General features: G+C 48.5%; 8 protein-coding genes across 8 annotated transcripts; 6 read left to right on the top strand and 2 right to left on the bottom strand.

Moving 5' to 3' along the window:
• The first annotated feature begins 802 nt into the window (after positions 1–802).
• On the top strand, positions 803–4,106 carry F4807DRAFT_55219 (RabGAP/TBC). Its single transcript, XM_048003198.1, has 4 exons — positions 803–973; positions 1,086–1,428; positions 1,483–3,656; positions 3,723–4,106. Exons 1-4 carry the CDS (start codon positions 893–895, stop codon positions 3,783–3,785), a joined length of 2,661 nt encoding a protein of 886 aa, XP_047855190.1. The 5' UTR covers positions 803–892; the 3' UTR covers positions 3,786–4,106.
• A 706-nt stretch (positions 4,107–4,812) lies between these two features.
• On the bottom strand, positions 4,813–6,023 carry F4807DRAFT_422223 (ribosomal protein S8e/ribosomal biogenesis NSA2). Its single transcript, XM_047997652.1, has 3 exons — positions 5,889–6,023; positions 5,640–5,714; positions 4,813–5,527 (listed from the first exon to the last, which is right to left on the bottom strand). The coding sequence occupies exons 2-3, from the start codon at positions 5,701–5,703 to the stop codon at positions 4,983–4,985; spliced, it is 609 nt and encodes a 202-aa protein (XP_047855189.1). The 5' UTR covers positions 5,704–5,714; positions 5,889–6,023; the 3' UTR covers positions 4,813–4,982.
• Positions 6,024–9,457: 3,434 nt separating this feature from the next.
• On the top strand, positions 9,458–11,548 carry F4807DRAFT_451261 (putative transporter MCH1; the record flags this gene model as incomplete). The annotated part of the gene is made up of 2 exons (XM_048000219.1): positions 9,458–9,471; positions 9,835–11,548. The coding sequence occupies 2 exons, from the start codon at positions 9,458–9,460 to the stop codon at positions 11,546–11,548; spliced, it is 1,728 nt and encodes a 575-aa protein (XP_047855188.1).
• A 1,550-nt stretch (positions 11,549–13,098) lies between these two features.
• On the top strand, positions 13,099–14,009 carry F4807DRAFT_55122 (uncharacterized protein). Its single transcript, XM_048003195.1, has 2 exons — positions 13,099–13,590; positions 13,654–14,009. The coding sequence occupies exons 1-2, from the start codon at positions 13,207–13,209 to the stop codon at positions 13,729–13,731; spliced, it is 462 nt and encodes a 153-aa protein (XP_047855187.1). The 5' UTR covers positions 13,099–13,206; the 3' UTR covers positions 13,732–14,009.
• On the bottom strand, positions 13,890–15,977 carry F4807DRAFT_55126 (threonine synthase). The gene is made up of 2 exons (XM_048003196.1): positions 15,789–15,977; positions 13,890–15,716 (listed from the first exon to the last, which is right to left on the bottom strand). Exons 1-2 carry the CDS (start codon positions 15,885–15,887, stop codon positions 14,172–14,174), a joined length of 1,644 nt encoding a protein of 547 aa, XP_047855186.1. The 5' UTR covers positions 15,888–15,977; the 3' UTR covers positions 13,890–14,171.
• A 745-nt stretch (positions 15,978–16,722) lies between these two features.
• F4807DRAFT_54848 (OPT superfamily oligopeptide transporter) lies at positions 16,723–19,754 on the top strand. Its single transcript, XM_048003194.1, has 6 exons — positions 16,723–17,107; positions 17,208–17,412; positions 17,478–17,599; positions 17,654–19,197; positions 19,255–19,367; positions 19,433–19,754. The coding sequence occupies exons 1-6, from the start codon at positions 16,959–16,961 to the stop codon at positions 19,505–19,507; spliced, it is 2,208 nt and encodes a 735-aa protein (XP_047855185.1). The 5' UTR covers positions 16,723–16,958; the 3' UTR covers positions 19,508–19,754.
• Positions 19,755–19,981: 227 nt separating this feature from the next.
• On the top strand, positions 19,982–21,453 carry F4807DRAFT_466989 (alpha/beta-hydrolase; the record flags this gene model as incomplete). The annotated part of the gene is made up of 4 exons (XM_048002437.1): positions 19,982–20,150; positions 20,337–20,488; positions 20,552–20,677; positions 20,728–21,453. The coding sequence occupies 4 exons, from the start codon at positions 19,982–19,984 to the stop codon at positions 21,151–21,153; spliced, it is 873 nt and encodes a 290-aa protein (XP_047855184.1). The 3' UTR covers positions 21,154–21,453.
• A 926-nt stretch (positions 21,454–22,379) lies between these two features.
• On the top strand, positions 22,380–25,065 carry F4807DRAFT_54839 (heat shock 70 kDa protein). Its single transcript, XM_048003193.1, has one exon. The coding sequence runs from the start codon at positions 22,854–22,856 to the stop codon at positions 24,807–24,809; it is 1,956 nt and encodes a 651-aa protein (XP_047855183.1). The 5' UTR covers positions 22,380–22,853; the 3' UTR covers positions 24,810–25,065.
• Positions 25,066–25,327: the final 262 nt, after the last annotated feature.

Raw genomic sequence — 25,327 nt, 5'->3', positions numbered from 1 at the left:
CATTTTGTGCTACCGAAGCTGATGCAAGTTGCCTCTGTGCCTCTTGCCTCATGCTCTTGTTATTACTACCACATGATATCCTACCTCATATCATGTGGTAGTAGGTATGTACGTAGGTACTATACAGGTACAATAATGTGGTAGATATGGGATGGATGGATGGATGGATGGATGGATGGATGTTCATGAACCCCTGAACCAACGTAGCAGTGCAAAAACGGGCTCCTAATAAAGGTTTCTAGCGCGACGCTAAGCGGTTAGGTACCTGGCTACAGCTGGCTACGGCACATTTCAATGTCATTCATAGCACTAAGGGGACTAAATAGCGGGAATGCTTGGCGCTGAAACGCTCTTTTAACTGGTTTTCAGGTCCGTGCGTCACAATTGGATTTCAAGATCCATTTCTGCCATTCCCACCAAGAAACTCCCAAGAAACTCCACAACGGTCCCCTAGTCACTTTTTAGTCAGTCCTGGCGAAGGGGGAAGAGGGTTGGATTCAATTACAAACGAGACGGTGAATCTGAGTACGTATGTACGTCTTTCAAATTTCACTATTTTTTTCTTCACTTCGTTTACAATACCTTTTTCTTCTTTCTCCTGGTCTGCGATCCTTATTCGGTGCTGCATAGTACAACTCCTTTCTGAGACAAACAAACGCTTTATTCGCCCCGAGTCTATCGCGTCGCGTTTGTCCATTTTATTCTGGTTAAGAAGCTCGTGCTATTGCTACCTCCTGAACTATCCATACCTCATACCTTATTACCGATAGCCCGCGTGCTTAGACTCGTTAGATGTTAAGCTACCCTCCACGAACGCCTTACACCCAACACAAACTCCAGGAACACTCCGAGTAGATCAGCCAAAACTTCACACCCATTGCTGGCCGTCGTCATGTCCGGCCAAGAGGAGCAGCAAGTGGCCGACGCCGCTCCCCAGGCACATGGCTCGCCAGCCCCTTCGGACAAGGACACCGTACGTTAATTTCCTTAGCTTTCACATGTCATCCCCCCTTCCCGTTTTTTTAGATCCAGTTACATAACATAGTACTATAACATATGAGAGGCTAACCTGCAATTGTTTAAAGGACACCTTTGAAGATGCCATTGACACAGGATCTATAAGATCCCTGACGAATCGCAAGCTTTCTCCTCGACCAAGTAGCATTGCCGTTAGCGAGACTCCCGAAATTCCAGAGGAACCGCAAGCTAAAAAAGAAGAGACAAATGAGGACATAGTTCATGAAAATGAGAAAGAGGATGAGAAAGAGAAAGAAACGGATGCCGACGACGATAAGAAGAGTAGTATAGATGAAGAACCATCACCTCCATCTAAGCGCACTTCGAACGTGTCTTTAGACAATGTCGATCTTAGCGATGGAGCTGAAGCTGAAGCTGAAGCTGCAGAGCAGCCACCACCGCCGCCGAAAGGTTCGCATGCAACCTTGCCATTGCCAATTAACACATCCACTAATGTGCATATAGAGGAACCACCAATAGTCGTACAGAAACAGCCATCAAAGAAACTCTCTCTTAGCAACATTGCCGCCTCTCTGCCATCAATGCCATGGTCTCCTAATCCCGCCAGCTCAGAATCGCCGCCGAAGACAAGTCCGAATACTGCTGTTCCGCCTTCAGGGGTAGCCCCCACTTCTGCGCCGACAGCTCGGAAGATTACAGGTCCATTCTCCTGGCTATCCCGCAATTCCACGCATAATAACAAGGATAAGGATATTACATCCCCGCCTGTTACTGCTGCTACCTCGCCGCGAAGAAATACTGCAAGCTCAATAGCCACATTAACCAGCAATCCAGAAATGATGCTTAGCAAACTTGAGGAAGAGAACGAAGGCGAGAGCGGGCCTCGCCTGTCAAGAAATAGTTTGAAGGATAGGTTCAAGATGGTGCGGATGAGGGAGGAGGCAGGTATTTCTCTCGAAGACGACAAACCTCAAGGTCTGGCGAGCCCAACGGGTGAGAGCAGTGACGGGAACGGTGCAGCGCAACCTCCTACATCCCCTCTACCCCCGAATGCGGACAGCAACCTGGCCCCCGGTACCGTCTCGGGCGTATCTGCTGGCCCTTCAACTATCGCTGATGCTCAAGTCGACTGGGACTTGTGGCAGTCAGTCGTCTATGAGGGCCCGGCCGCTGTCGCGAGGACCAATTCCGAGGAGCTTAATAGAGCGATTGCTACGGGCATCCCCAACGTGATCCGCGGTGTGGTCTGGCAGGTACTTGCGCAGAGCAAGAATGAAGAACTTGAGAGGATGTACAAGAGTTTGGCAATTCGAGGTTCCGAGAAGGATAAGAACCGGGATAGCAACAGCACGTCGATCAGCATTCTGAGTAACGGCAACTTGAGTTCGGAGAAAGACGCGGTGGCCTCTTCTGCCTCTTCCGTACACTCGGAAATCTCAGGGGGTAGTGGTAAAAAGCTGCCGACACCACCTGAGCCATCCGAAGCGGCTCTCAAGGCTCAGGCCCTAGCTATGGCAGAAAGAAAGAAGAAGGAAAAGGAAGACGCTGCGGCATTATCAAGGCTTGAGAAGACTATCAAGAGGGACCTCGGCGCCCGAACGAGCTTCTCTAAGTATGCGGCTGCGGCTGGCCTGCAAGATGGCCTTTTTGGCGTCTGTAAAGCTTATGCGCTTTACGACGAGCCAGTAGGGTACGCGCAAGGAATGAACTTCCTCATCATGCCGCTCCTTTTCAATATGCCCGAGGAAGAGGCATTCTGTCTACTAGTCCGATTGATGAACCAGTACAAGCTACGCGACCTGTTCATTCAGGATATGCCAGGTTTGCACATGCACCTGTACCAGTTCGAGCGGTTACTAGAAGACCTTGAGCCCGCCTTGTATTGTCATCTACACCGTCGCGGCATTTCCCCTCACTTGTATGCCACACAGTGGTTCCTCACTCTTTTTGCATACCGATTCCCTCTACAACTTGTATTGAGGATCTACGATCTCATCTTCTCGGAAGGCCTGTCTGCTATCCTGAAATTTGGCATTGTCTTAATGCAGAAGAATGCAACGGCACTGCTTGGTATGTCGGATATGGGCCAATTGACAAGTTTCCTCAGAGACAAGCTGTTTGATGCGTACATTGACCAGTCCCCGAGTGCCGGCAGCATCCTCGAGAACGGCTTCTTCGGTAGCAGTTCTTCCAGCATCGATAAGGAAGTTTACCGAGCGGATCAATTAATTCGGGACGCATGCGAAGTGAAGATCACACCTGAGCTTCTTAAATCATATACCGTAGAATGGGAAGAAAAGACCCGTGCGGAAAAAGAGCGTGAGAAGGAGTTGGAGCAGCTAAAGTCTTCGAATATGAGCTACGTTATCAAGCTCCGAAAACTTGAGGAGCGTCTCGAGGCCAGCGATCGCGAACAAGCCACCATGACGACAGATCTTGTTCACACCAAGATCGAGAATGAGGAACTCAAAGACAAGAACGAAAGCTTAACTGGTCAGGTCAAGGAGCTCCACAACATCATCGAGAAACAGCCTGAAGAGATAGAGCAGACCTGGAAACTTGAGCGTGACGACCTGATGAAACGAAACGAGAAGGTTCATGAGGAGAACACCAGACTTGAAAAGGAGATGCAGGAACTCGAAGAGGAACTCGTCCAGACGAAGATGCGGTATGCTGAGGTATGCTGTAGTCCTTTGCCCAGTTACCCTCGTTACATATTCAACTAACCTTCCCCTTCCCCATAGATCAACTCCCAGCACGAAACTCTTCAAAGGAAATGGGCTGAGCTCAAACGCCAGTTCAACTAATCGAGACTTCTCTTCCCCTGATCCCGCCCTCACTAAGACCTTTAGGTTCCGCCACATTCTTATTCTTGTACAAAATTCTCCTACACCCATTTAGTCAACCATCCACCCAAGGGACCCGAGAGAGAGTAGGAACAAGCAAGTAGTTGGGAGTTATATCCTTAATTGCGCCATGTTAGGGTATATACGGTCAGGTTCTACGTCTTGGTCCATCCCCTTCCCCCTCATCAAATCGAACGAGAAGATGTCGTGTTGCTTGTCGAGGTGTCATGTCTAGATCCCACGCTTTTGGTTGACCACAGCTGAACTCAGACCAGCTCAGCTCAGCCCAGCATAGCATTAGTTCGGCTTAGGCTGAATGAATCATATTTCTGTCCCTAGGTAGTTCTTCCTTATTTTTGTTATTCTTGCCGGTAATGGGGTGGGGCTTTTATTAAACCGAACTACATTGGCACAGAAGGAGAGCACTATAAGCTCCACGAAGAGGGAAGAGAGTGAAGAAAGAGAGATAGTAAAAGCCTGCTTAGTTGCTTAGGAGAAGAGTAAAGCATGGCTCATTCCTGAGATGAGATACGTTGAGATAAGGTGCATTGCATGCGAAAGAAAGAGCATTAAGGGGAGGGGAACCTAAGTAAAAACAAAAAATGTTACGCAGAGAGACCCTGAATGGAAATGGGAGGGGAGCATTGTATAGAATCAGAACTAGCATGTCCGATCAGTCGTCGATGAATACCAGAATTCTGTCATGGCCAGTGTTGTGTCGTCTTGTGGTTATATGTCGTGATAGGGATACAGCATTACGTGGGCCGAGTGACCGTTGTGGGATAGGCATGATCTATGATGTACTATATCAAACTTCGATATTAGCTGAGTGGTTGTGGTTTGTAAGGAAAGCTGTATGGCATGTCATTAGCTTAGTTGTACGTCCTGGAAAGGAAACGGAGGTCTAGCATCGTATGTAGATAGGTGAGAGTCACGTTTGGCAAAGCAGAATGAATTTATCAGGTCATCACATAGTAAAACGTTTATGTCGTAGGAGGCACTGCAAGTGTCTTCGTTGATCTTTTATTGATCAGAACCTAGTAAAGGTTTTATCCCATTCCATGCCGAAAACGAGCAACCATAAACACCGGTGCCATTGCTCATGATATTTTGCAGTGACCACAAAGCCTAACCTCCCATCACCCCCGACACCTTCGCCTACTTGTGTAGCTTGCGCTGGTAGAAAGCCAGCTCCTCTCCTTCGAGGATGTATCCGTCGCAGCGACCGCTCTGGCCGGGTCGGCTGGCAATAACAGCGAAGAGGCGACCAGCCTCGAACTGCTTCTCCAACGCGCTCTCAACCTTGCCGTGGGCTGCGTATCGGGCGGCTTGCTTCTTCTCGACCGCCTTGCTCTTCTTCACGACCTCCTCCTCCTTGCCAGACTTCTGCTGACGTCTGCGGCCGAGGGGCTGGCCGTAGTGGGACTCATACCATTGACGGAAGGGAGCAGCGTCAATCTGGACGACGGCGGACTTGGTAAGAGTGTTGGTTCGGACCAACTCGTTGTTGGAAGGGTGGTAGGAGACCCCGATGACACGGGTCTTGCGGGTGGTGCCCTCGGAGGCCCAGGCGAAGTTACCGGAGTCGAGACGCAGAGCACGGTACTTGTGATTGCCGCCGCGGGTGCGGACGGTGTGGATTCGCTTGGGACCGATACGGGTGTTGGCCTCCTGTCGGCCGGCCTCGAAAGCGCGCTTCTTCCCTGGTGAGGAGGTCAGAACGTATGATCATTGCACACAATGGCTGCATACGGGCTTTCGATATTTTTTGGGGAGGGTATATATCTCAAGGACACGAATGCGGTAGTCACGTACGGTAGAAGGCGCGCTTGGCACCAGATGCGGAGCGCTTGTGGCGAGAGTCGCGAGAGATACCCATGATTGCAGTTTCTGGTAGGATAGAATGAAAAGTTAGCCTGGATGGGAGGTGAAGAACGGCGATGGGGAAAGTAGAAAATACGGGAATTTTTTGATATAAATGAAGAGAGGCTGAATTATCACCGTCCTTTCAGGGATAATGTCGCTGACTTCAATTATAACAGTATTCGCGATGATAGTACATACCTGATTAAATCAGTTGGCAATCGAGACGGGAATTGGTGGGTGGTGATGGAGCGCTCGAAATGTTGTTCGCGAAAATGGAAAGTTAAGAAAGAGGCTCTTGAACGAAATTCAATATGGAATTTAGAAGTTTGGTGTGGGCTCGCGAAATTTTCGGCGGGGATGTACACTAGTACATAGGGTTAATATTGTGGTCTGTGCACAGGGCCTAATTGCAGGTGGTCTAGGTACGCAGGTACGTTAAGAACTCGTAGGGACTTTCATGGATCCAACATTCACGTGCTAATTAAAACGACGACGACGGTTAAATATATAGTGTACAGTCTCATGCCAATCATAGTGGAAATGAGTATAAGTTGGGCAGCTCCGGGTATAATCAATTGTATTTTACTGCACACGTGCACTGTCTGCGCTTTTCCGACGCTATGCTGGACAACCAAGACAACCACGACAACCAAATAGTACCTACAAAGTGGGAGAGAACACTAGCAGATGCAAACTTCGCTATATTTGGTTAAACGATTAAAGGAATCCAGTAATCAATAAGAGATTTCTCAAGTGATCTAATAAACCAAGTTCTTCAATACCCCCTCCAGTGCCAGTCACATTGCCACCACAGCTACATATCCAGGTATCATGATCGAAGTCAACAATAAAAACATCTTCAATTCTTATCTCATGATTTCCCTCTTTGAAACCTCCAGGTGACTGTTAGGTAAACCGGAGTAGTAAGATAGCCGTTAGTGTTAGAGTTAGCCACCAAGCTCCACAGCAACAAAGCCTGAAAGAGGTCGATTGACATCACCGAAGTTGGCGGCATTAGTAATAGACAAGAATTAAAAGATAGAATCTTAGCTGTTGTAACATGGACAAGAATTTAGGGTCAGCAGTACGAAACTACTAATCTAGAAGGACTTTGGGTTTGAATTTGAGCCATAACTGGTGTCCGAGATGGTGTTCGTCGTCTTTTTATACGGACTTTATTCAAGTCTGCTCCCACACTGCATGGCCTGGATGTCTGCTCGGATATAGTAACGAGTCTCTTGGAATAGGAGCAAATTGGTAAATGATTAGGTGCTGTGTAATCATCCCCAGAGAATGTTTCGGAATACTGGTCAGCGGCACCATAGTCCATCATCGTATTGTCGTTCTCGGAGAGTGATGGAATGGTGCTGGCTGGCATTTCCAAAGCTAGGGCGTGTACTTGTGGTGACCTCTCTAGCTTCTTGATTGTCTCACTCCGAACCGGCAAGCTAAAAAGTGGATGGCTTCTTCCATTTCCCTCGAACTCATAGGATCTTGATCGGGCACGGGAATTATCGGGTCCTTCCTGAGTCGGTCCGTGTTGAACCATCGCTGACCTGTCCAGGCGTGGGAGAGTTTGAGTCAATATGTGGGTATTTGGTCGTTCTGGGTGTTCCTCAATGATTTCGTACGATCGAAATGTCTTCAGGCAACGACTTGCGTTTAATGTATTTGCCGTAGGTATTTAGTATAAGCGGTGAATTAATAAGGCCGTTTTGGTATATATTATAGTAGATGTTTTCCTATTCTTCTGGTGCCTCATCGCCGTCACCTTCCTCGCCATCTAGACCACTTTTGTCCCAATTCTCGTCATCTGAATCGGCATAGAAATTCTCGTCAAATTCCACATCATCGTCTTGACTATCCGTAGAAGAATATGACGGGAAGGGACACTAGGAAGAAGGCGGAATGATGATTGTGATGATTGTTAAGATGATCATCAGGAAATTCCCGAATGAGAGCCACCCCTTAGTTATTATTTTCTCGTAGGATAGTAGTCGTCGTAGTCGCATTTTTCTAAGCTAGTGAAGAATTTAATCGTTCACTTGTAGAATTCACCTTGGAAGGTAGGATCTCACTGGGCTCTTGCCAGCAAGTCGAAGGAAATTAGGACGGAACCAACGTCGTTTTCTGGCCTTTTGGCCTTTGGTGAATCCTTCCATTTTCCCCGCAACCATGTTCCATCCATTAACCGTGATGACGTTCACGGTCAATGGGTGTTATGAAACTTGGGCTTCATTGCCATGTAGCCCATCGTATTATGCGACGGATCTTTATTTGCAACACTCTTATTGTCCTTGATGGTTGCCGAGTGCGGCCTTAGGCTGTCTGCCATGACGGGAAGTCTAACTGATTATTGTTAGTAAATCTAATTCAAGACCAGGGGGTTGGGCAATCCTGTACTCTTCAATATCACCTGGCCAGTGTTCACGGGAACTGCTCGTTTCCCATCTTGCTCTTGGATATCTTTCTTGTCTGGGAGATCGTATCTGAGGTCAGATGGTAATGGTTCACCCTTCTGGATTCTTTAGGACACAGATGGGATGTGTGCCCTTCTATCCCACAATTCCAGCATATTCAAGGCATTCCAGTTCCATCTCGTCTGCCTCCACCCCAGGATCGTCCAGGATTAGGTCCATTGTTCATAAAGGATTGACGTCGACCATCGTTTCCTCGGTACGCACTGACCTTTGGTAATTCAACTGGTAACGCCATGATAGGGTTAGAGAAGCACCGGCATCCCGTTGGCACAGTACTTTGGTGGCCCGTAGCTTAGCACACCGGTTGGTGAGTGTATCGTCCAGTTTTTGCGTCTCGTTCTGGACGATACAAGCCCCACAGTATTGCTGAAGCGATCTTGGCTAATGCCGGGATTGTGTCCATCACTGGTTATCTCAATAAGATGGATCATGAAGATGCCAACGATGGCGCCAAGAACCTGCACTGTCTGCATCGCGATGAGAAGTGGCCATGCAGGGCCTTCTCGTCTCGGTAGTCTTCTTGTTGATGCCATTGACAGGAACCACAAGTTCTGCCAATAGCCCAGTTAAGTGGGTTTAGGCAATACTGGTACAACATATCTCTGTCGCGAAAATATGAGCCGCAAGACGTGCAGGGCAAGTTTGCTTGTCCCAGAGGTCATGTTAGACGAAGTAATGAGGTAGTGCTTATATATGAATACATAATGGGTGGTCTGGATACGACAGGGCATTAGTCTATAGCCCAGTATAAAATAAAGAAAGGAAATACCTTAACGACCGGTGAGAAGACATTGACATCGAGGTGTCGATGTCTGATTAAATACTAAAAGTTCTTTGGTCGTCCCTCTAAAAAAGGCAAATGGGCAAGTTTGCGCATTCATCTTGGAATGCTATCTATGACGAGTGCTGAGTGATTTCCTGCTCAGACCGCCGTAAGAATAAACGCATAAAACGATGTATATCCCAATGTTTGCATGGAAAAGGGAAAGGGTTGGTTAGATGTATGGGGCAGGGGGTGAAGAGTGTACGACAGACGTATAATACGCGCACTGTTGGCTACCTATATGATACCTACTACCTCTATAATCACCGCCTATTTGTTAAGGTACCTATTCAAACTTTAACCATCTAAACCTGCTCTAAATAGTAGGTACTCGATATATTCTTATTCGAGAACTCTATTCTTAGGTACCTACTTGTTTTGTAAAGATACGGTGATGACCGTCTAAATAGGTACGTTTGGTCATGAGCATCCCTTAAGCTTCCCTAAAACGTGCGGGTGCTAGCATGGATGCGCTTAAGTAAAAGCGATTTCGGATATGGGCCCCTGTCATTTGATTGGCTGACCTGCCACCAGTTGGATCTTGCATTGCAGCAGGTGCTGTGCATCATCATCATTTGGGAAGCCTGCGATAAGATAAGGCCGGCCGTTGCTTCCGTCTGTGAGCACGTCAGAGTCGAGGCTTTGAATGACCAAACTCTCCAACTTCTTTCCCCTTATTCCATGCGGAAGGAGATGGGAAACATCATCTTCCCGTCATTCTTTTCAACCTTATTAATACTTTATAGAGGGTTTTCAATATACTTGATTCCATCGCATCACACATAGAAGTCACTCGGCAAACGAGCTGCCTCTCGTTCGCGATCATGGCGACGTCGTCAAGCTCCGATCCGTCCCTGGCACCGCTCCTACGATCGGCCTCATCCTCGACTTTAGCCTCATCAACCTCGCAAACCTCCATCAGCGATGACGCATCCATTGCGAAGATCAGACGCAAGACGCGTGCTGTGCGCGCTCTTGCCTTCGTAGTATCCATCATTGCCGCTCTCTGCGCCGGATCCATCACCGTCTTCTCCCTTTACGGCCACCTATTCCAATCTCGATTACACTATACACAGTTCCAAATCAATGGAATTGCAAGTGCCATGAGCATATCTATGTACATCCCGGTCCCGGTGATTGGCTACATGTGCGACCGAGTAGGACCTGGTCCTCTCTCTTTGTTGTCTTCGGTCCTGCTCGGAGGGGGTTACGGATTAGCCTCTGGCTTATATCGTAAGGGGCTTGTAGAAGTTAGCGATGGTAGTAAAGGCGGTAGGGCCACATTCCCTCCCATGGTGTTTGCTTTCGTGGCTATTGGCGTCGGCACCTCGTGCATGTATATCAGTGCCATCACAACCTGCGCCAAGAACTTCGGCAAAGGAAAATACCGAGGCCTGATGCTGGTCGCTCCTATCGCGTCATTCGGCCTTGGTGGAATGGTTTTCAGCCAGATTGGTAGTCGAATCCTCTACGAGACACAACCAGGCGGAGGCCGAGGAGACGTTAATGTGTTCCATTTCTTCCTGTTCCTCTGCATCATCCTATCCGTCCTTGGGCTCATTGGCACCTTCTCATTACGGGTTGTGGATGAAGATGACCTCATAGACGAAGCGGTAGAGGAGCTTGAGAGGAGTGGGCTCCTCGAGGGAAGCGCGGTTTTCCGCCGCCGAGCCGATCGTGACTATGGTACTACCGATGCGATCGACGACGATGCTGGCGTCATGGACCCGGCTAGGGATGACGATGAGGATGATGACAATGCCAGGTTGAAAAAGGCCTGGCTCCTCAACGCCGAGACTCGAAGGTTTCTTACAGATCACACAATGTGGTGGTTTGCGCTTGGTTTCTGGTTGATCATCGGACCGGGCGAGTCTTTCATTAACAATCTCGGTACTGTTATTGGGACGTTATATTCTCCGAATACGAAATCGAACGAAACCACGGCGGCAACACATGTTTCGATCATGGCTGCGGTGAGCACCGTTGCTCGTCTACTCGCAGCGTCGTTAAGTGACTTACTCTCGCCTAACCCGCATACACAACACGTCCAAACAGGATTTCCGACTACGCTTCCGGAGCTGAGGCAAAAATTATCAGTCTCGCGTGTTGTTCTATTTGTTGCTGCTGCCATTATCCTCTCCATTGGCACACTTGTGCTGGCATCTGGCGTAGTCCAGGAGCACGGAGAGCGATTCTGGATCGTCTCCAGCTCGATTGGAGCTGGGTACGGAGCCGTATTCAGCTTAACACCTATAATTATTACTATGATTTGGGGAGTAGAGAATTTTGGCACTAATTTTGGCATCGTTGCTCTCACACCAGCCCTAGGATCCACGATGTGGGGACTCATTTACTCAGCAGTCTACCAAGCGGGTGCTAGAGATTCACCTTCGTTAACATCAGGAAGTGATGAGGACGATGTATTCTGCTTCGGCAAGCAGTGCTACGCGTCCACATTCTGGGCCATGACAATTTGTATATGGGTTGGAACAGTCATGATCCTCTGGGCCTGGAAAGGCCGAGATGGCTGGGCTAAGAGAGGTATTGTGATCTAGAAATACACCATACACCATAGTCGTGTATCGAGACAGAATGTCCTCTATATAGTGTTTGCGTGTACTGCTTTTAACTAGAAGTCATATTAGATTCTTAGACTTTTTCGTATATGCTAGATGTTGACGCGTTTAGTTTCGAGCCCTGTACATGAAAGTTTACTCTCGCACGATGCGACCTCTTCAAGAACGACTCTGAGCCTGAATTACTTCGTGGATTCGCCTACTCACCAATCCACGAGCTCAAGACTGACATAAAGTCGCGCTCGTGGGCTATACCGTGTCCGAAGAAGGAAGAAGTAGGTAACACGAGAAGCCGTATATGTATGTCTTACTATAGAACGGTCATGAGCGTGGCATTTATATTGGTCTCGCCGCTTGGGCCTACATTCAGGAGATTTAGAGGGATTTATGTCATCTTTCGAAACTTTAGACACTTGAGCTTACTCTTAATATATTTGTCTTGGGGTCTATATCCTGCACATTCCATCACCTTCAGGCCCGTTTCTTTCCTCTAGCTACCCGCATACTAACTCCGAATGTACAACCTTCCTAATTTGGGATCAGATCGACGAATGGACGAACCAGAGAGCCCCGCACCTCCTAAGAGTAACTGGTCACATATTAATTGATTCATACGATGTTACCGTATCTCGTCACAAAGCAGCAAGCGGTTACGGGCTAGCATAGCCGCCCTATGATGTTAATAGTCCGACCCAATGGACATGGTTGCCACTCTCTACTGGGAGCGAAGCTAGGTACTATAGCAACGTTGCTTTCGACGGCTGCAAAGTCGAAAAGAAGCAGCGAAACGGGTGCGGGCCTTACGCGGCTTTGGTATTTCGTCCCTTTTCTCCACACGACCTACCGACTCAAGCGAGTCCTACCATCTGCAAGGGGCGCGGCAGTGGAATACGAAGCTTGGCACCGTCGATCCCGTTTTCCCCACCCATCTGCCGCCTACCGGTCACTGCGTGATCAGAGATCTCGAAACAAACGCGATCGACCATGCCTAACCCGGCCACTATTGACCATACCGTCCTGACCGTCTGACTGTATCGAGTCGCGGATGGAACGTCGAGTATGCGGCCGGTAAACGTCTGGTCGATTCGATCTCATAGAAAAACTCTCTTTTTGGCGGGAGAGAGGTCGTTGGATACGAGGCCGGGGTTCGAAAAGCATGGCCATTGCATTTGATTGAAACGAAACGTCGTAGGCATGTAGGGAGGCGCGCGATGTCATGGAAAGGGACGGCGCAGTTCACATGAATGGACGCAGCGAAAATTCCAGACGGATAGTCGGTTGGAGATTGTGAGGAGAGCGGAGTAGCTATTTGCGTTGCTGGGTGTCATATCATACAACGTATATCCTACCACGCGTGCCTTGTCCGGTTCATGACAAGTGGTCGTGCATACATAAATATACGGAGCCTCTCCCAGAGACATCACCACTTCCAACCTGCCAACTCAGTTTTCTCAGGGTCCATATTCTTTGCTCTCCACAGGGAATATCATTATCCACCGCATATCTCTCTCTAGTCATTCGTTTTGTGAATTGCCGACACTCAAACCAGCTCCATACCAAACCTAAGCTCTATAACCCTAGAGCTAATACTTAATTCATAATAAACCTAACGAGCGAACGAAGAAACGAAAGAAAAGATGCAGTTCTCAACAACAACAACCTTCCTCTCCACCCTCCTCCTCTCCGCAGCAAGCACCCTCGCGGCACCTCTCTCAATGGCGGCCCCGAACGCGGCGCAGTGGACGATCGAGTCGCTGAAGCGCACCTGCGACGACAGCAACACGACGTGCGTGTGGGAGTTCGGCATCAACACGGGCGAGGACGGCGTCGCCACCACCAGCGTGTCCAACTACACCGTCAAGGCGAGCGACTCCGCGCCCGCCACCCAGGCCATCGGCGAGGCCCAGACCTTCGGCAACTACACCGTCACCAGCACCTGGAGCGGCCAGTTCGGCGAGGGCGAGGGCTTCACCACCCTCAGCGTCATCGATTATAATAAGGGGCTGATCGTGTACCCTGCTGTGAGTATACCTATATAGATACTAATGATCTGAGGAAATATTTGCTGACGTTGAGTGCTATAGTACAAAGATACGCAGTTGGTGAACGGAACGGTCGTTACTCCTGACCAGAGCTACCCTGTCCAGACCCTGCCTTCTTAAAGAGTATAAGGAAGGATCTTAGCGATGGGGGGAAAAGTGAATACAGGAAATGTAATAAGGCCCGGTGGGAACTGTGACGAGTAATATATACATATCACCTGGTTGTAATGAATATATATGATGGCATGAATTTCCACGAATTTGTTCTGAATATGGGACGATGATAATTGAGAAAATTCGATGTATTAATCGCTCTTATATGCGCATGCGCGGTGTGATACTTCTCCTATTCCCCCTATACTTGAGTAATTGTGCAACATGCATTGTACGAATAATGATAGTACATAGAAAATAGTAGTTTCAGGAGTCGGCGTAGATGAGTAAGAGGGTATTTATTGATTTATATATTTATCTCTGCGAGCGAACACGAGCGCGCGCAAATTCAATGCACATGGTCGATGAATGTGTCTTATGCAAAATCCAAAATTCTGAACGCCGTCTTATGCTTCGCCCTTCAACTCTTCTTCTACCTGCTTTTTGACGATCTCTCTAACCGTCTTCCAGTCGTTGACGACTTCGGTAACTCTCTTCTCCTTCGCCTCTAAGCCGTGGAACTCGGGCGGGAGCACCTTCTCTTCGAAGTCAAATCCGGCCTCATCTTTCAAGGCCATCTCGACTGCGCCGGCGAACTTGGCCGGGTGGGCGGTCGAAAGCGAAATATGTGGTGCCTTAGAACGTTCTAGCGACCGTAATGAAGCAGCCACGCCAATGGCTGAGTGAGGATCTAGGACGTAGTCGATCTTCTTGAAGTAGTCCTTGATTGTATCAACCGTCTGCGAATCGCTCACCCGTTCGCTTTCGAAGTCACGTTTAGCACTGGAGTGCACGTCCTGGTAAACTGGGCCGAAACCACCGCTCGACTTTAGTTGCTTCATCCAGGCCGCTACCTCCTGGCTAGCTTGCTTTCTGTTCCACTCGTCGTCCATGCCGGCTATAGAAGCAAATTCGTAGGCCAGGAACCAGAGTAGTCTCTCGAAGTTGCTTGAGACAAGAATGTCCATGGCAGGGCTCAGGGTTTCTTTGACGCCATCTTCGTGCGCTTTAACACCATCAACCGCCAAGCCTCCCTGCGCCTCTTGGCCGAAGGCAGGTTTCTTCTCGTATCTTCCGGTCTTCCAGAATCGATCGAGGATGTCATTCTCATTTGTGGCGACGACCAATTTCTCTGTAGGAAGACCCATTCTGTGCGCGAAGTACCCGGCTAGAATATCGCCGAAATTACCGCTAGGCACAACATACCGGACCTTCTCACCTAAGGCTAAACCAGAGGACTTGACAAGTGAGAAGTAAGAGTAGAAGTAGTAAACAATCTGGGCGAGAATTCTGGCCCAGTTGATGGAATTCACCGCTCCGAGGTTAAGGGTTGAGTTGATATCGGGATCGGCGAACAGAGCCTTCACAATATCTTGGCAATCGTCGAAGGTGCCGGTAACAGCCAGGTTGTGGACGTTGGCGTCCAACACCGTGGTCATCTGGGCTTCTTGGATAGGGCTGACCCTGCCCTTAGGATGTAGAATGAACACGGACACATCCTTCTTGCCGCGAAGACCGTAGATGGCTGCTGACCCGGTGTCACCACTTGTAGCGCCAACCACGGTGAGATGGTGACGATCACTGCCCGACTTCCCCTCGTTCTTACGCACTAAAAAGTACTCGAATAGGTTGCCTAGGAACTGTAGAGCAACATCCTTGAAGGCGAATGTAGGGCCGTGGAAAAGTTCTAGGAGATATAGGTTGTCGTGGAGATGTCGTAGGGGGGTGGTCTCAGGCGCACGGAAGGTGGAATAACTCCTGTCAATAATACCCTTGAGGTCTTCGCGCGGAATCTCAGACGGAGCAATGTACAAGGATAGGACTTCAAGGGCCAGGTCGGGGAAGGACAGATCTTTCCAGCTCTCCCAATTTTCCGCTTTGGGGATTTCTTCGGGAATATAAAGGCCTCCGTCAGATGCTAGACCTTTCAAAACGACTTCCTCGAATGAAAGCTGGTAAGGATAGTCAATAGAGAACAATTGCAAAACACAAAGTGCAAAGTGTCAGATTAGTATAGATCTTACGTCGTAGTCATCGCCTCTGGTGCTCAAATACCGTTGCGAGGAAATATGAGACTCAGACGAGCCATCAGCTGTCGTCTGGCCGTTCACTCCGTTCGACATCGTATTTGTTTGGGGGTCGACGGTGTCGAAGGCAATTGTGTATTATTCTAGCGATCTCCAAGTCCCTTGAAGGGTGATATAAGACTTGGAGATGGCGAAGAATGAAAAATAAAAAAAATATGTCGAGCGAGTTCGGCTGGTACATGATTTCTACCCCGCGCTAGCTACATTTGGACGAGCTAGTCGCGAGGGGTAGCGGCTAACAATTCGATTGGTTAAAACGTTTAAACCCGGACAATCTCCTTACTCGGTATCTTTTTCTTTTCTTAGATCTCCAAGTCAGATCTTCCAAATTTTTTTTTTGTATTGAATCTTCCGGAGAGGTTGATCCCATAACCTCTTTTGGCATTGATATTACGATCAGTGGCATAGTTATACTGCAAAATGAAAAGCCATTATTTACTTCGAGGTGGTACGGGAATTCTGATGTTCTTCATATTACACAGAAATAAACCAATGGATACCGCTTGATGTCGTCATATCGACGGCTAACTACATGTACATACCTAGTGTGTAACCACCCTGTCTTTTATCAACTGCGAGTTACCCCCTTTCCTCATATCTGGTACAACTGTGGCTGCAGCATGGAGGTCGCTATCGTTCATCTCCTTTTTATCAATTATATTTCTGTATTGCTTCTTCTCCTAGGTAATTAAAAGACAATAAAGTCGATTTAGTTAATATGTTAGGTAGGTTTATTGTTCATAGGTACAACTGTAGGTACACAAGTACTCGACTCCAGCGAAGTCTTGGCAAATGAGTTTTGGGAATGTGGAGTTCCGTATTAGCCTTTATCGGATTAGGTAGCAGCTTCTTGATATCTCCGAATTGGTCAGCGGCCATTATCAGTACAACCCTGAACTCTTGCCGATACTTGATTCTTTTAACTTCATCCGCTCAACTCACTCTTTGACATCAATCTGTCAGCCTCAATATGATGGAATGAGTAGCGTATACTGTTATTTATAGATGAAAACTAGGTGTGGTTGATGTGATTATTATTAGCTCCTACTAGCTTACGGCCTATCACATTCCGCCCTCGTTCCACTTCCATCCCGCCCACTAGCTACTATGTCTCCCGACAGAGGGACTATTGAGGATCTGCCTCCTCCGTATCCACCCGACGCCGAAGAAGAATCCCGAGATGATGTTAAGTATCTTCCGGAGGGCCGCCATTTCACGCTCCGGGGTGTCGCTGCCGGTCTGCTCGTCGGGCTGATGTGAGTCCTATTCGTAGTAAAATCCGGAATATCAAGCCCATGACCCCTATCTGTGACTCGGCGATCTGTAAAGAATACAGTTGCTAACTAGTCATTGTAGAATATGTTTCAGCAATATGTACTTTGGGTTGCAGACCGGTTGGATTTCCATGATGACAATGCCTTCTAGTTTACTGGGTTTCGGTATCTTCAAGACTCTATCGCGTCACTTGTCTTTCCCTTTCTCTCCCGTTGAAAATGTCCTCGTCCAGTCCGTGGCCGGCGGCATGGCAATCATGCCTCTTGGTTGTGGATTTGTGGGTGTGGTAAGGTAGCCCGAGACCCGGCAAGAAGGGATTCATTGAATTAACTAGTCCTGTTCATGATTTAGATTCCGGCCATGGAGTATCTGTTGAAACCGTCGGAACAAGGGCCGATACATCTGAGCATGTGGAAGCTTATTATTTGGTCCTTAGGCCTTTGCTACTTTGGCGTCGTCTTTGCTGTTCCATTGTAAGTTACTGACGCTCTCTGGACTCGTTTTATAATCATATCTAATTTCCCTAGACGACGTCAAGTGATTATCAGAGAGCAACTGAAGTTTCCTAGTGGATTTAGTACCGCTGTCCTAATCGGCGTCCTGCACGGAAGAGGGCAGAGTCAAAATGGTGGTGCTCTAGATACCTCAAAGGCTGCGACGTTCGGGAGCTTAGCACTTGACAGTAGACCGCTTGTTCAAGCTGAAGGTAGTGGTGGTGAAGATGAGACCGTCGATCCAACCGACGAACCCCCACGCGTCGAGACAGTGAAACAATATAGTTGGCGTTCTAACATTCGCCTCCTCTTAATCACTTTTGGGGTATCCGGATTCTACACTCTTTTGACTTACTTCTTTCCCATCCTCCGAAACCTTCCCATCTTTGGAACCGTGGCAGCCGACACATGGCTATGGACTTTGAACCCGAGTTTCGCGTACGTCGGCCAAGGTATCATCATGGGGCCCTCTACAACAATACATATGCTCGTCGGAGCTGTTGTTGGGTGGGGAATTCTGTCGCCCCTTGCTAAATATCGAGGTTGGGCACCGGGTTCGATCAATGATTGGGAAACCGGTAGCAAGGGTTGGATTGTTTGGACATCTCTTGCCATTATGCTAGCAGATGCAGTTGTCAGCCTGGGCTACATTGCCTTCAACCCTGTTATCAAGCGTGCTCCGTCCTTTATCGCAACTATTAAGCATCGATACCAGCAAGATGGGTTTAAGGGTCTTTTTAATCGCAGACCCGTCGGTTACGTGGCTGTTCAGGCCAACGAGGATGATTCGAGGCCCTCGGCTGGAACGCGAAACTCCGAGGACCTTGACAGCTTACCAAGTCCGATACTTGAACGTAGGAACCCCTTCAACACTCATCCGGTTACTTCCCAGAGAGCCTGGGACGAAGACGATGCTCCGGCTGAACAATTGGTTGGGGACAGGACTGTTAGCATCGGTCTCGTTATATCGGTTCTCTTTTGCATCGCCAGCATACACATTACATTCGGCAACCTAGTTCCCCTATACGCAACCGTCATAGCGGTTTTTATGGCGATGATATTAAGCATCATGGGTGTTCGAGCATTAGGCGAGACAGACCTCAATCCAGTTTCCGGAATTAGCAAACTAGCACAGCTTTTCTTCGCCCTTATTATTCCACAGACCCACAAGTCCAGCGTCCTCATCAACTTGGTGGCCGGCGCTGTGTCTGAAGCTGGCGCATTACAAGCTGGTGACCTCATGCAGGATTTAAAGACAGGCCATCTACTGGGAGCAGCACCTAAAGCGCAATTCTGGGGTCAGATCATCGGCGCAACTGTGGGGGCCGTCGTTAGCGCACTGATTTATAGACTCTACACGGCCGTCTACGAGGTTCCCGGAGACTTGTTCCAAGTACCAACTGGCTTTGTGTGGATCTTCACCGCGAGATTGGTAACTGGAAAGGGGCTCCCTTATATGGCGAGGGAGTTCGCTATCGGTGGTGCGGTCATATTCGCCTTCTTTACTGCGTTGCGGACGAAGGCAATTGGAAAGAGCTGGCATGCTTATATTCCTGGCGGAATCGCCGTAGCAGTTGGTAAGAGCTGTCTAGAAATATTTCGTGACCTTTATTCGTCACTAACAATGCTCATAGGAATGTACAACGTCCCATCCTTTACCCTGGCGAGGACGATAGGCGGGCTTCTAAACTGGTACTGGAGGGTATATCTACGAAAAGAGGACACGCCCCTCATCGTTGTCGCATCAGTGAGTACCGAGTACCCGGGCCTTAGAGTGATTCCCCGAGATCATAACTAATGTATGAATGCCAGGGCTTTATTTTGGGAGAAGGTTTCTTGAGTATCGTCAACTTGCTACTACAGAGCTCTCAAGTTCCCCACATGTGAGTCGGCCGATAGCGTTTACCAGGCGCGATGATCAATAGAATCATACCATTGGTATAGTAATTAATATATGCCAATACTCCTTTATTTCTTAGCCTATATATCACAACAGCCTCCGCTTTCGAACGGCTGTTTGGAGATGATGCGTCTACTTAGTAATCTATCGTAAGATATTCGCAGCACATGATATCAGAATTGTATATAGAGTCGCTTTCTTGCAGGAGACCTGCCTTTATCGCTTGAAGATCACACACACTATACCCCAAATTACAGAAAACTTACGATTGAGGATCCGTGAAGAACGCCGATTCGAAGCCGGAGCCGTGGCTTGGTGAGCTCAAGCTTGTCCCCCGCATTTAAAGCTCCATTATCCGGCGCGGGGTTCCAACTGGTTTAAGATATCCGTGTTCCACTTCGAAATCAAGATACAAACTTCTACATATCATCTTGCTCCTGGTGTTAGGAGATCTAGTCAAGATGCTGCTTAAGGAAGACCATGTCGATGTCACAACAAACGTGGATGGAAAGGAGACGTCTATGAGTGAGAAGAAGGCCCTATACGGCCAGACACAGGTCCCAGCTCAAGGCACTAACGTTGGGCAGGAATTTTTACTTTCCATCCCACCATCTCGCAATATCCCAATGCGTATAGCTTTGATCCTCTCTTCCTATTCGGGTCTTCGATACAGGTTTGCTGATGAGTTGGCAGTCGATTCCCTGGCATCGTACTATTCAGCGAGATCTATCAAGGTACCATCTTCATTTGACGCGCTTGACATCAGACAAAGCAAGTCGAACGACCATGCAGCTTGCTGACTAGCGTATCGAACAGTAACTGGTCCGGTGGCGCGATTTGCGCGTCAAATCGCAGGACATGGCTACATTGTCGCTGCTCCTTCGTCGTATCATGACTTCATTGGGCCAGAGGCCTTGGCCTATGATGTTCCAGGCACTGACAAAGGGAACGAGTTGAAAATAACCAAAGTATAGCTATTAGCCCTCATGCGACCCGGTGAATAAGCGAGGGCTTACAAAATTTCATGCCAGACTCTCCAATCGTATGACGCAGATTCCCGCAAGACTGTCGACTACCTCCTCAGTCTTCCTACATGCAATGGACGGATAGGTACCACTGGAATGTGTCTAGGTGGTCATCTTGCTCTAAGAGCTACCGTATGACTCTCCCTTTCGAAGGACGTATTGCTTACTGACGAGTCTTGTAGCTGGATCCGCGGATAAGCGCAGGCGTTTCCTACTTCGCGACGGATGTCCACAGCCGCACGCTAGGTCCTTATACCGCGGCTGATAAGTCATTCGACGGTCCGGCGAATAGTACCCACACGATCGACAAGCTCGGAGAAATCAAGGGCGAGGTGGCCATGATCTTCGGTATCAAGGACACCCACGTCCCGGATGACGGCCGAGATCTGATTCGGCAGAAGATGAGGAGCTCCGGGACAGTATTTAGCTTCTACGAGTTCGCGTGGGCGCAGCATGCCTTCATCCGTGACGAGCTGAGCAAAGGCCGATACGATCCGGCTATCACCAAGATCTGCTTCGAGGTACTGACGGAGCTGTTCAACCGAGTCCTAAAGACAGACTTAGGGCCGAGGGACGGGAAGCCTGAGGAGATCGAGCATTTCTGCTAGTGGTCTTTTGTCGGTAACCTGTATCGAGCATGCCGAGAATAAAAATATCCAAGATGTCAGATGTCAGATTATTGCCCCGAGATAGTGATTATGTGTTGTTCACGTCTATGTAGGCCACGGAATTCACGAGAATCATGCATGGATATGTAGGTAGATCGAGATGTGTAACACATCTGATAATTTGGTATCTACTCGAAACTCAGGCGGGTCAGAAACGGTCGTTTATAGGCGTTGGCGAACGGGTCTTAATTTTGATTTGCCCGCAACCCTCGAATTTGAGACATGCCGGTAATTCAAACCGTCAACGTTTCCGGAGCAATTGGCTGCTTATATACCGAAGGTTGCTGTGGCTTGCCTCTTTAGATGGGTGACGTACATGTAGCGTGAAAATGCCTCCACTCGTACCAATTACACAGGAGATGCAGATATTAAAACTTCCTGCATCGAGCTAGCTACCTACATACATGTTACGTGGGCGAGAAATATACGAAATTCAGGCATTAACGAATTTTCAAATGTTTCATTGGAAGACTCGTACAAAATAGGTTTGTATGTAAATAAGAAATAATACAATAAGGCTGATCAGAACTTGGAACATGTCAAATGTGTACAAAGTAGATCTCCAGTGCGCTGTACCACATGTATTTGAAACTTGTACCTCCAAATACAAATGCACATGTGCAAAAAGTTAAAAATACAAGGGGAATTAATGAATCTTCTAGAATGGGTGTGCTTACAGTAACAATCCAGGTATGTACTTTTGCGGCTTTGTACATATTGTAATGTGAAGCAGGCAACCGGAAGGCAGAAAAAAATAGAGTTAGACGAAACAGCTGGAAGTTGCCTCAACAACCGGTTTCTTCATGTCTGAAGGCAAAAAGAAGATAAGAGAAGAATATGGGAAGGAAAAGTCGAACAAAGAAAGGTACATCTAGATATGTACCTAGGCATTTTTCGTTCAGATTTTGTAAATCGCCCACAGAGTGAAAGATTTTGTGGGCCTTGGCGGGCTGAATAGACCGGGCAACCGCCTGCCTGTGGAAGGCAGTGATGTCAACATGAACATGGTGAGCATGGCGGGGTAGGTACGGCTTCCATCATGTATCTTGGTACTGTGGGTACCTACCAGATATTTTGGAATACCTAGTTACAGCTGTTGCAGTTGCAGGTAGGGATTTTTTGCTCTTGAGAAAGTACAGAACCAGTGACTGGTCAACTGTAAACTTAAAAATTACTGATTTATCAGGTCTGTCAGGTGTAGACCGTACAAAAACTGGTGTCACAGCAGAGTGATATGTACCTAGAAATCACTGTTATCGTCTAGTGTGCTCTTCTGTATTCAGGAACCTACTATTCTCTTCTATCTGTAGGTTAGGCGGAAAGTACCAGAAGCGGGTACCATCTTCCAGCAATTCGAGAAGATTCCTTGGCCCCACCATAGCTTCCACTTGCAATTGTATTAAACTCCAGGTGAAATCCCAAGCAACAATTTCTTCCTTTCCATCTTCAAACTCAATCATAAACAACATCTTCCTCTCTTCAAGAGTAAACGCATAATACCTTTCTAGATACCCAACCCCACTAGGGTAAATAATTCTCTTGCGTTTTCACATCTACAACCTCACGCACACTTCTACACATCCCGCATTACCCCACCACTACTATTTTGACATCTCAAATTCTCCATCACATTTTTCACCATGGTTGCCGCAGTCGGAATTGACTTGGGCACGACCTACTCGTGTGTCGGCGTCTTTCGAGACGACCGCATCGAGATTATCGCCAATGACCAGGGTAACCGAACCACACCTTCGTTCGTTGCCTTCACAGACACTGAGCGTCTGATTGGTGATGCCGCCAAGAACCAGGTTGCCATGAACCCCCACAACACCGTCTTCGACGCTAAGCGTCTGATTGGTCGTAAATTCAGCGACCCTGAGGTGCAAGCCGACATGAAGCACTTCCCCTTCAAGGTCATCGAGAAGAATGGCAAGCCTATTATTGAAGTCGAGTACAAGGGTGAGAACAAGCAGTTCACCCCCGAGGAGATTTCCTCCATGGTCCTCACCAAGATGCGTGAGACCGCCGAGTCCTACCTTGGCGGCACCGTCACCAACGCTGTCATTACTGTGCCAGCCTACTTCAACGACTCTCAACGTCAAGCCACCAAGGACGCCGGTCTCATCTCTGGCCTGAACGTCCTCCGAATCATCAACGAGCCCACCGCGGCTGCCATCGCCTACGGTCTTGACAAGAAGGCTGAGGGTGAGCGCAACGTTCTCATCTTCGATCTCGGTGGTGGTACCTTCGATGTCTCCCTCCTTACCATCGAGGAGGGTATCTTCGAGGTCAAGTCTACCGCTGGTGACACTCACTTGGGTGGTGAGGACTTCGACAACCGACTTGTAAACCACTTCGTCAACGAATTCAAGCGCAAGCACAAGAAGGATCTCTCCACCAACGCTCGTGCTCTTCGACGTCTCCGAACCGCTTGCGAGCGTGCCAAGCGTACTCTTTCTTCCTCTGCTCAGACCTCCATCGAGATCGACTCCCTGTTTGAGGGTATTGACTTCTACACATCGATCACTCGTGCTCGTTTCGAGGAGCTTTGCCAGGATCTTTTCCGATCCACCATTCAGCCCGTCGACCGTGTCTTGGCTGATGCGAAGATTGACAAGTCTCAGGTTCATGAGATCGTCCTTGTCGGTGGTTCTACTCGTATCCCCCGTGTTCAGAAGCTTATCACGGACTACTTCAACGGCAAGGAACCCAACAAGTCGATTAACCCCGATGAGGCTGTTGCCTACGGTGCTGCCGTCCAGGCCGCTATCCTTTCTGGTGACACCAGCTCCAAGTCGACTAACGAGATTCTTCTTCTCGACGTTGCTGCCCTATCTCTCGGTATCGAGACTGCTGGTGGCATGATGACTAAGCTCATCCCCCGTAACACCACCATTCCTACCAAGAAGTCGGAGGTCTTCTCCACCTTCTCCGACAACCAGCCCGGTGTGCTTATCCAAGTCTACGAGGGTGAGCGTCAACGCACCAAGGACAACAGCTTGCTCGGCAAGTTCGAGCTCACTGGCATCCCTCCCGCACCCCGTGGTGTTCCCCAGATCGAGGTTACTTTCGACCTCGATGCCAACGGTATCATGAACGTCTCCGCTGTCGAGAAGGGCACCGGAAAGTCGAACAAGATTGTCATCACCAACGACAAGGGCCGCCTGTCCAAGGAGGAGATCGAGCGTATGCTTGCTGAAGCCGAGAAGTACAAGGAGGAGGATGAGGCTGAGGGCCGCCGTATCGGCGCGAAGAACGGCCTGGAGTCTTACGCTTACTCTCTCCGAAACACCATGTCCGACTCCAAGGTCGATGAGAAGCTCGACGCTGGTGACAAGGAGAAGCTGAAGACCGAGATCGACAAGGTCGTCTCTTGGCTCGATGAGAACCAGCAAGCTACTCGCGAGGAGTACGAAGAGAAGCAGAAGGAGTTGGAGGGCATTGCCAACCCCATCATGATGAAGTTCTACGGAGCTGGCGGTGCTGGTGGTATGCCCGGCGGTATGCCCGGCGCCGGTGGCCCTGGTGGCTTCCCTGGTGCTGGCGCCCCCGGTGCTGGTCAGGATGACGGCCCCACCGTCGAGGAGGTTGACTAAACGGTTTCTTTTCAATGACCTTTCTGTCTTTGTTACTTCCCGGCGTTTTCCCATCGGTGTGGTGTTATGACGCACCGAGTGGCGGTCTCGGATTTCTCATGGGTTTGCACTACTAGAGTTTTACTGGTAATGATAAAGGGCAAAAGTTGCGGTTTTACGACTTGCATGGATGTATTCTAGGCAGGAATGATCCTACTTCTTACACGAAGCAATGAAGTTAATTCATAAAATAAACATGTGGTCTTGAAACTTATGTGATATGTGATTCTTGAGTTCCTTGGGTGTGATTAAAAGGCCATAAGGCCTTAACTAGTATGATACCACCGTTGGCTTGGTGAAACGAGTTCGTAGAAGATAAAGGAGGTTGACGTTGATGTTGATATATCTACTGTACACAGAGAGCATGACGACGGCTCAATCTTGCTGTAATTCCTGGGGACATATTCTTTGGGAGTATTACAGCTTGTAATTACTAGTACACAAAATGTAAATTATAATGCAACCTATCTCCAGCCTAG

This window comes from Annulohypoxylon truncatum (assembly GCF_022578515.1).
Source record: "Annulohypoxylon truncatum strain CBS 140777 unplaced genomic scaffold F4807scaffold_12, whole genome shotgun sequence".
NCBI lineage: Eukaryota > Fungi > Ascomycota > Sordariomycetes > Xylariales > Hypoxylaceae > Annulohypoxylon > Annulohypoxylon truncatum.
This window is presented reverse-complemented; position numbering and strand designations above follow the sequence as displayed.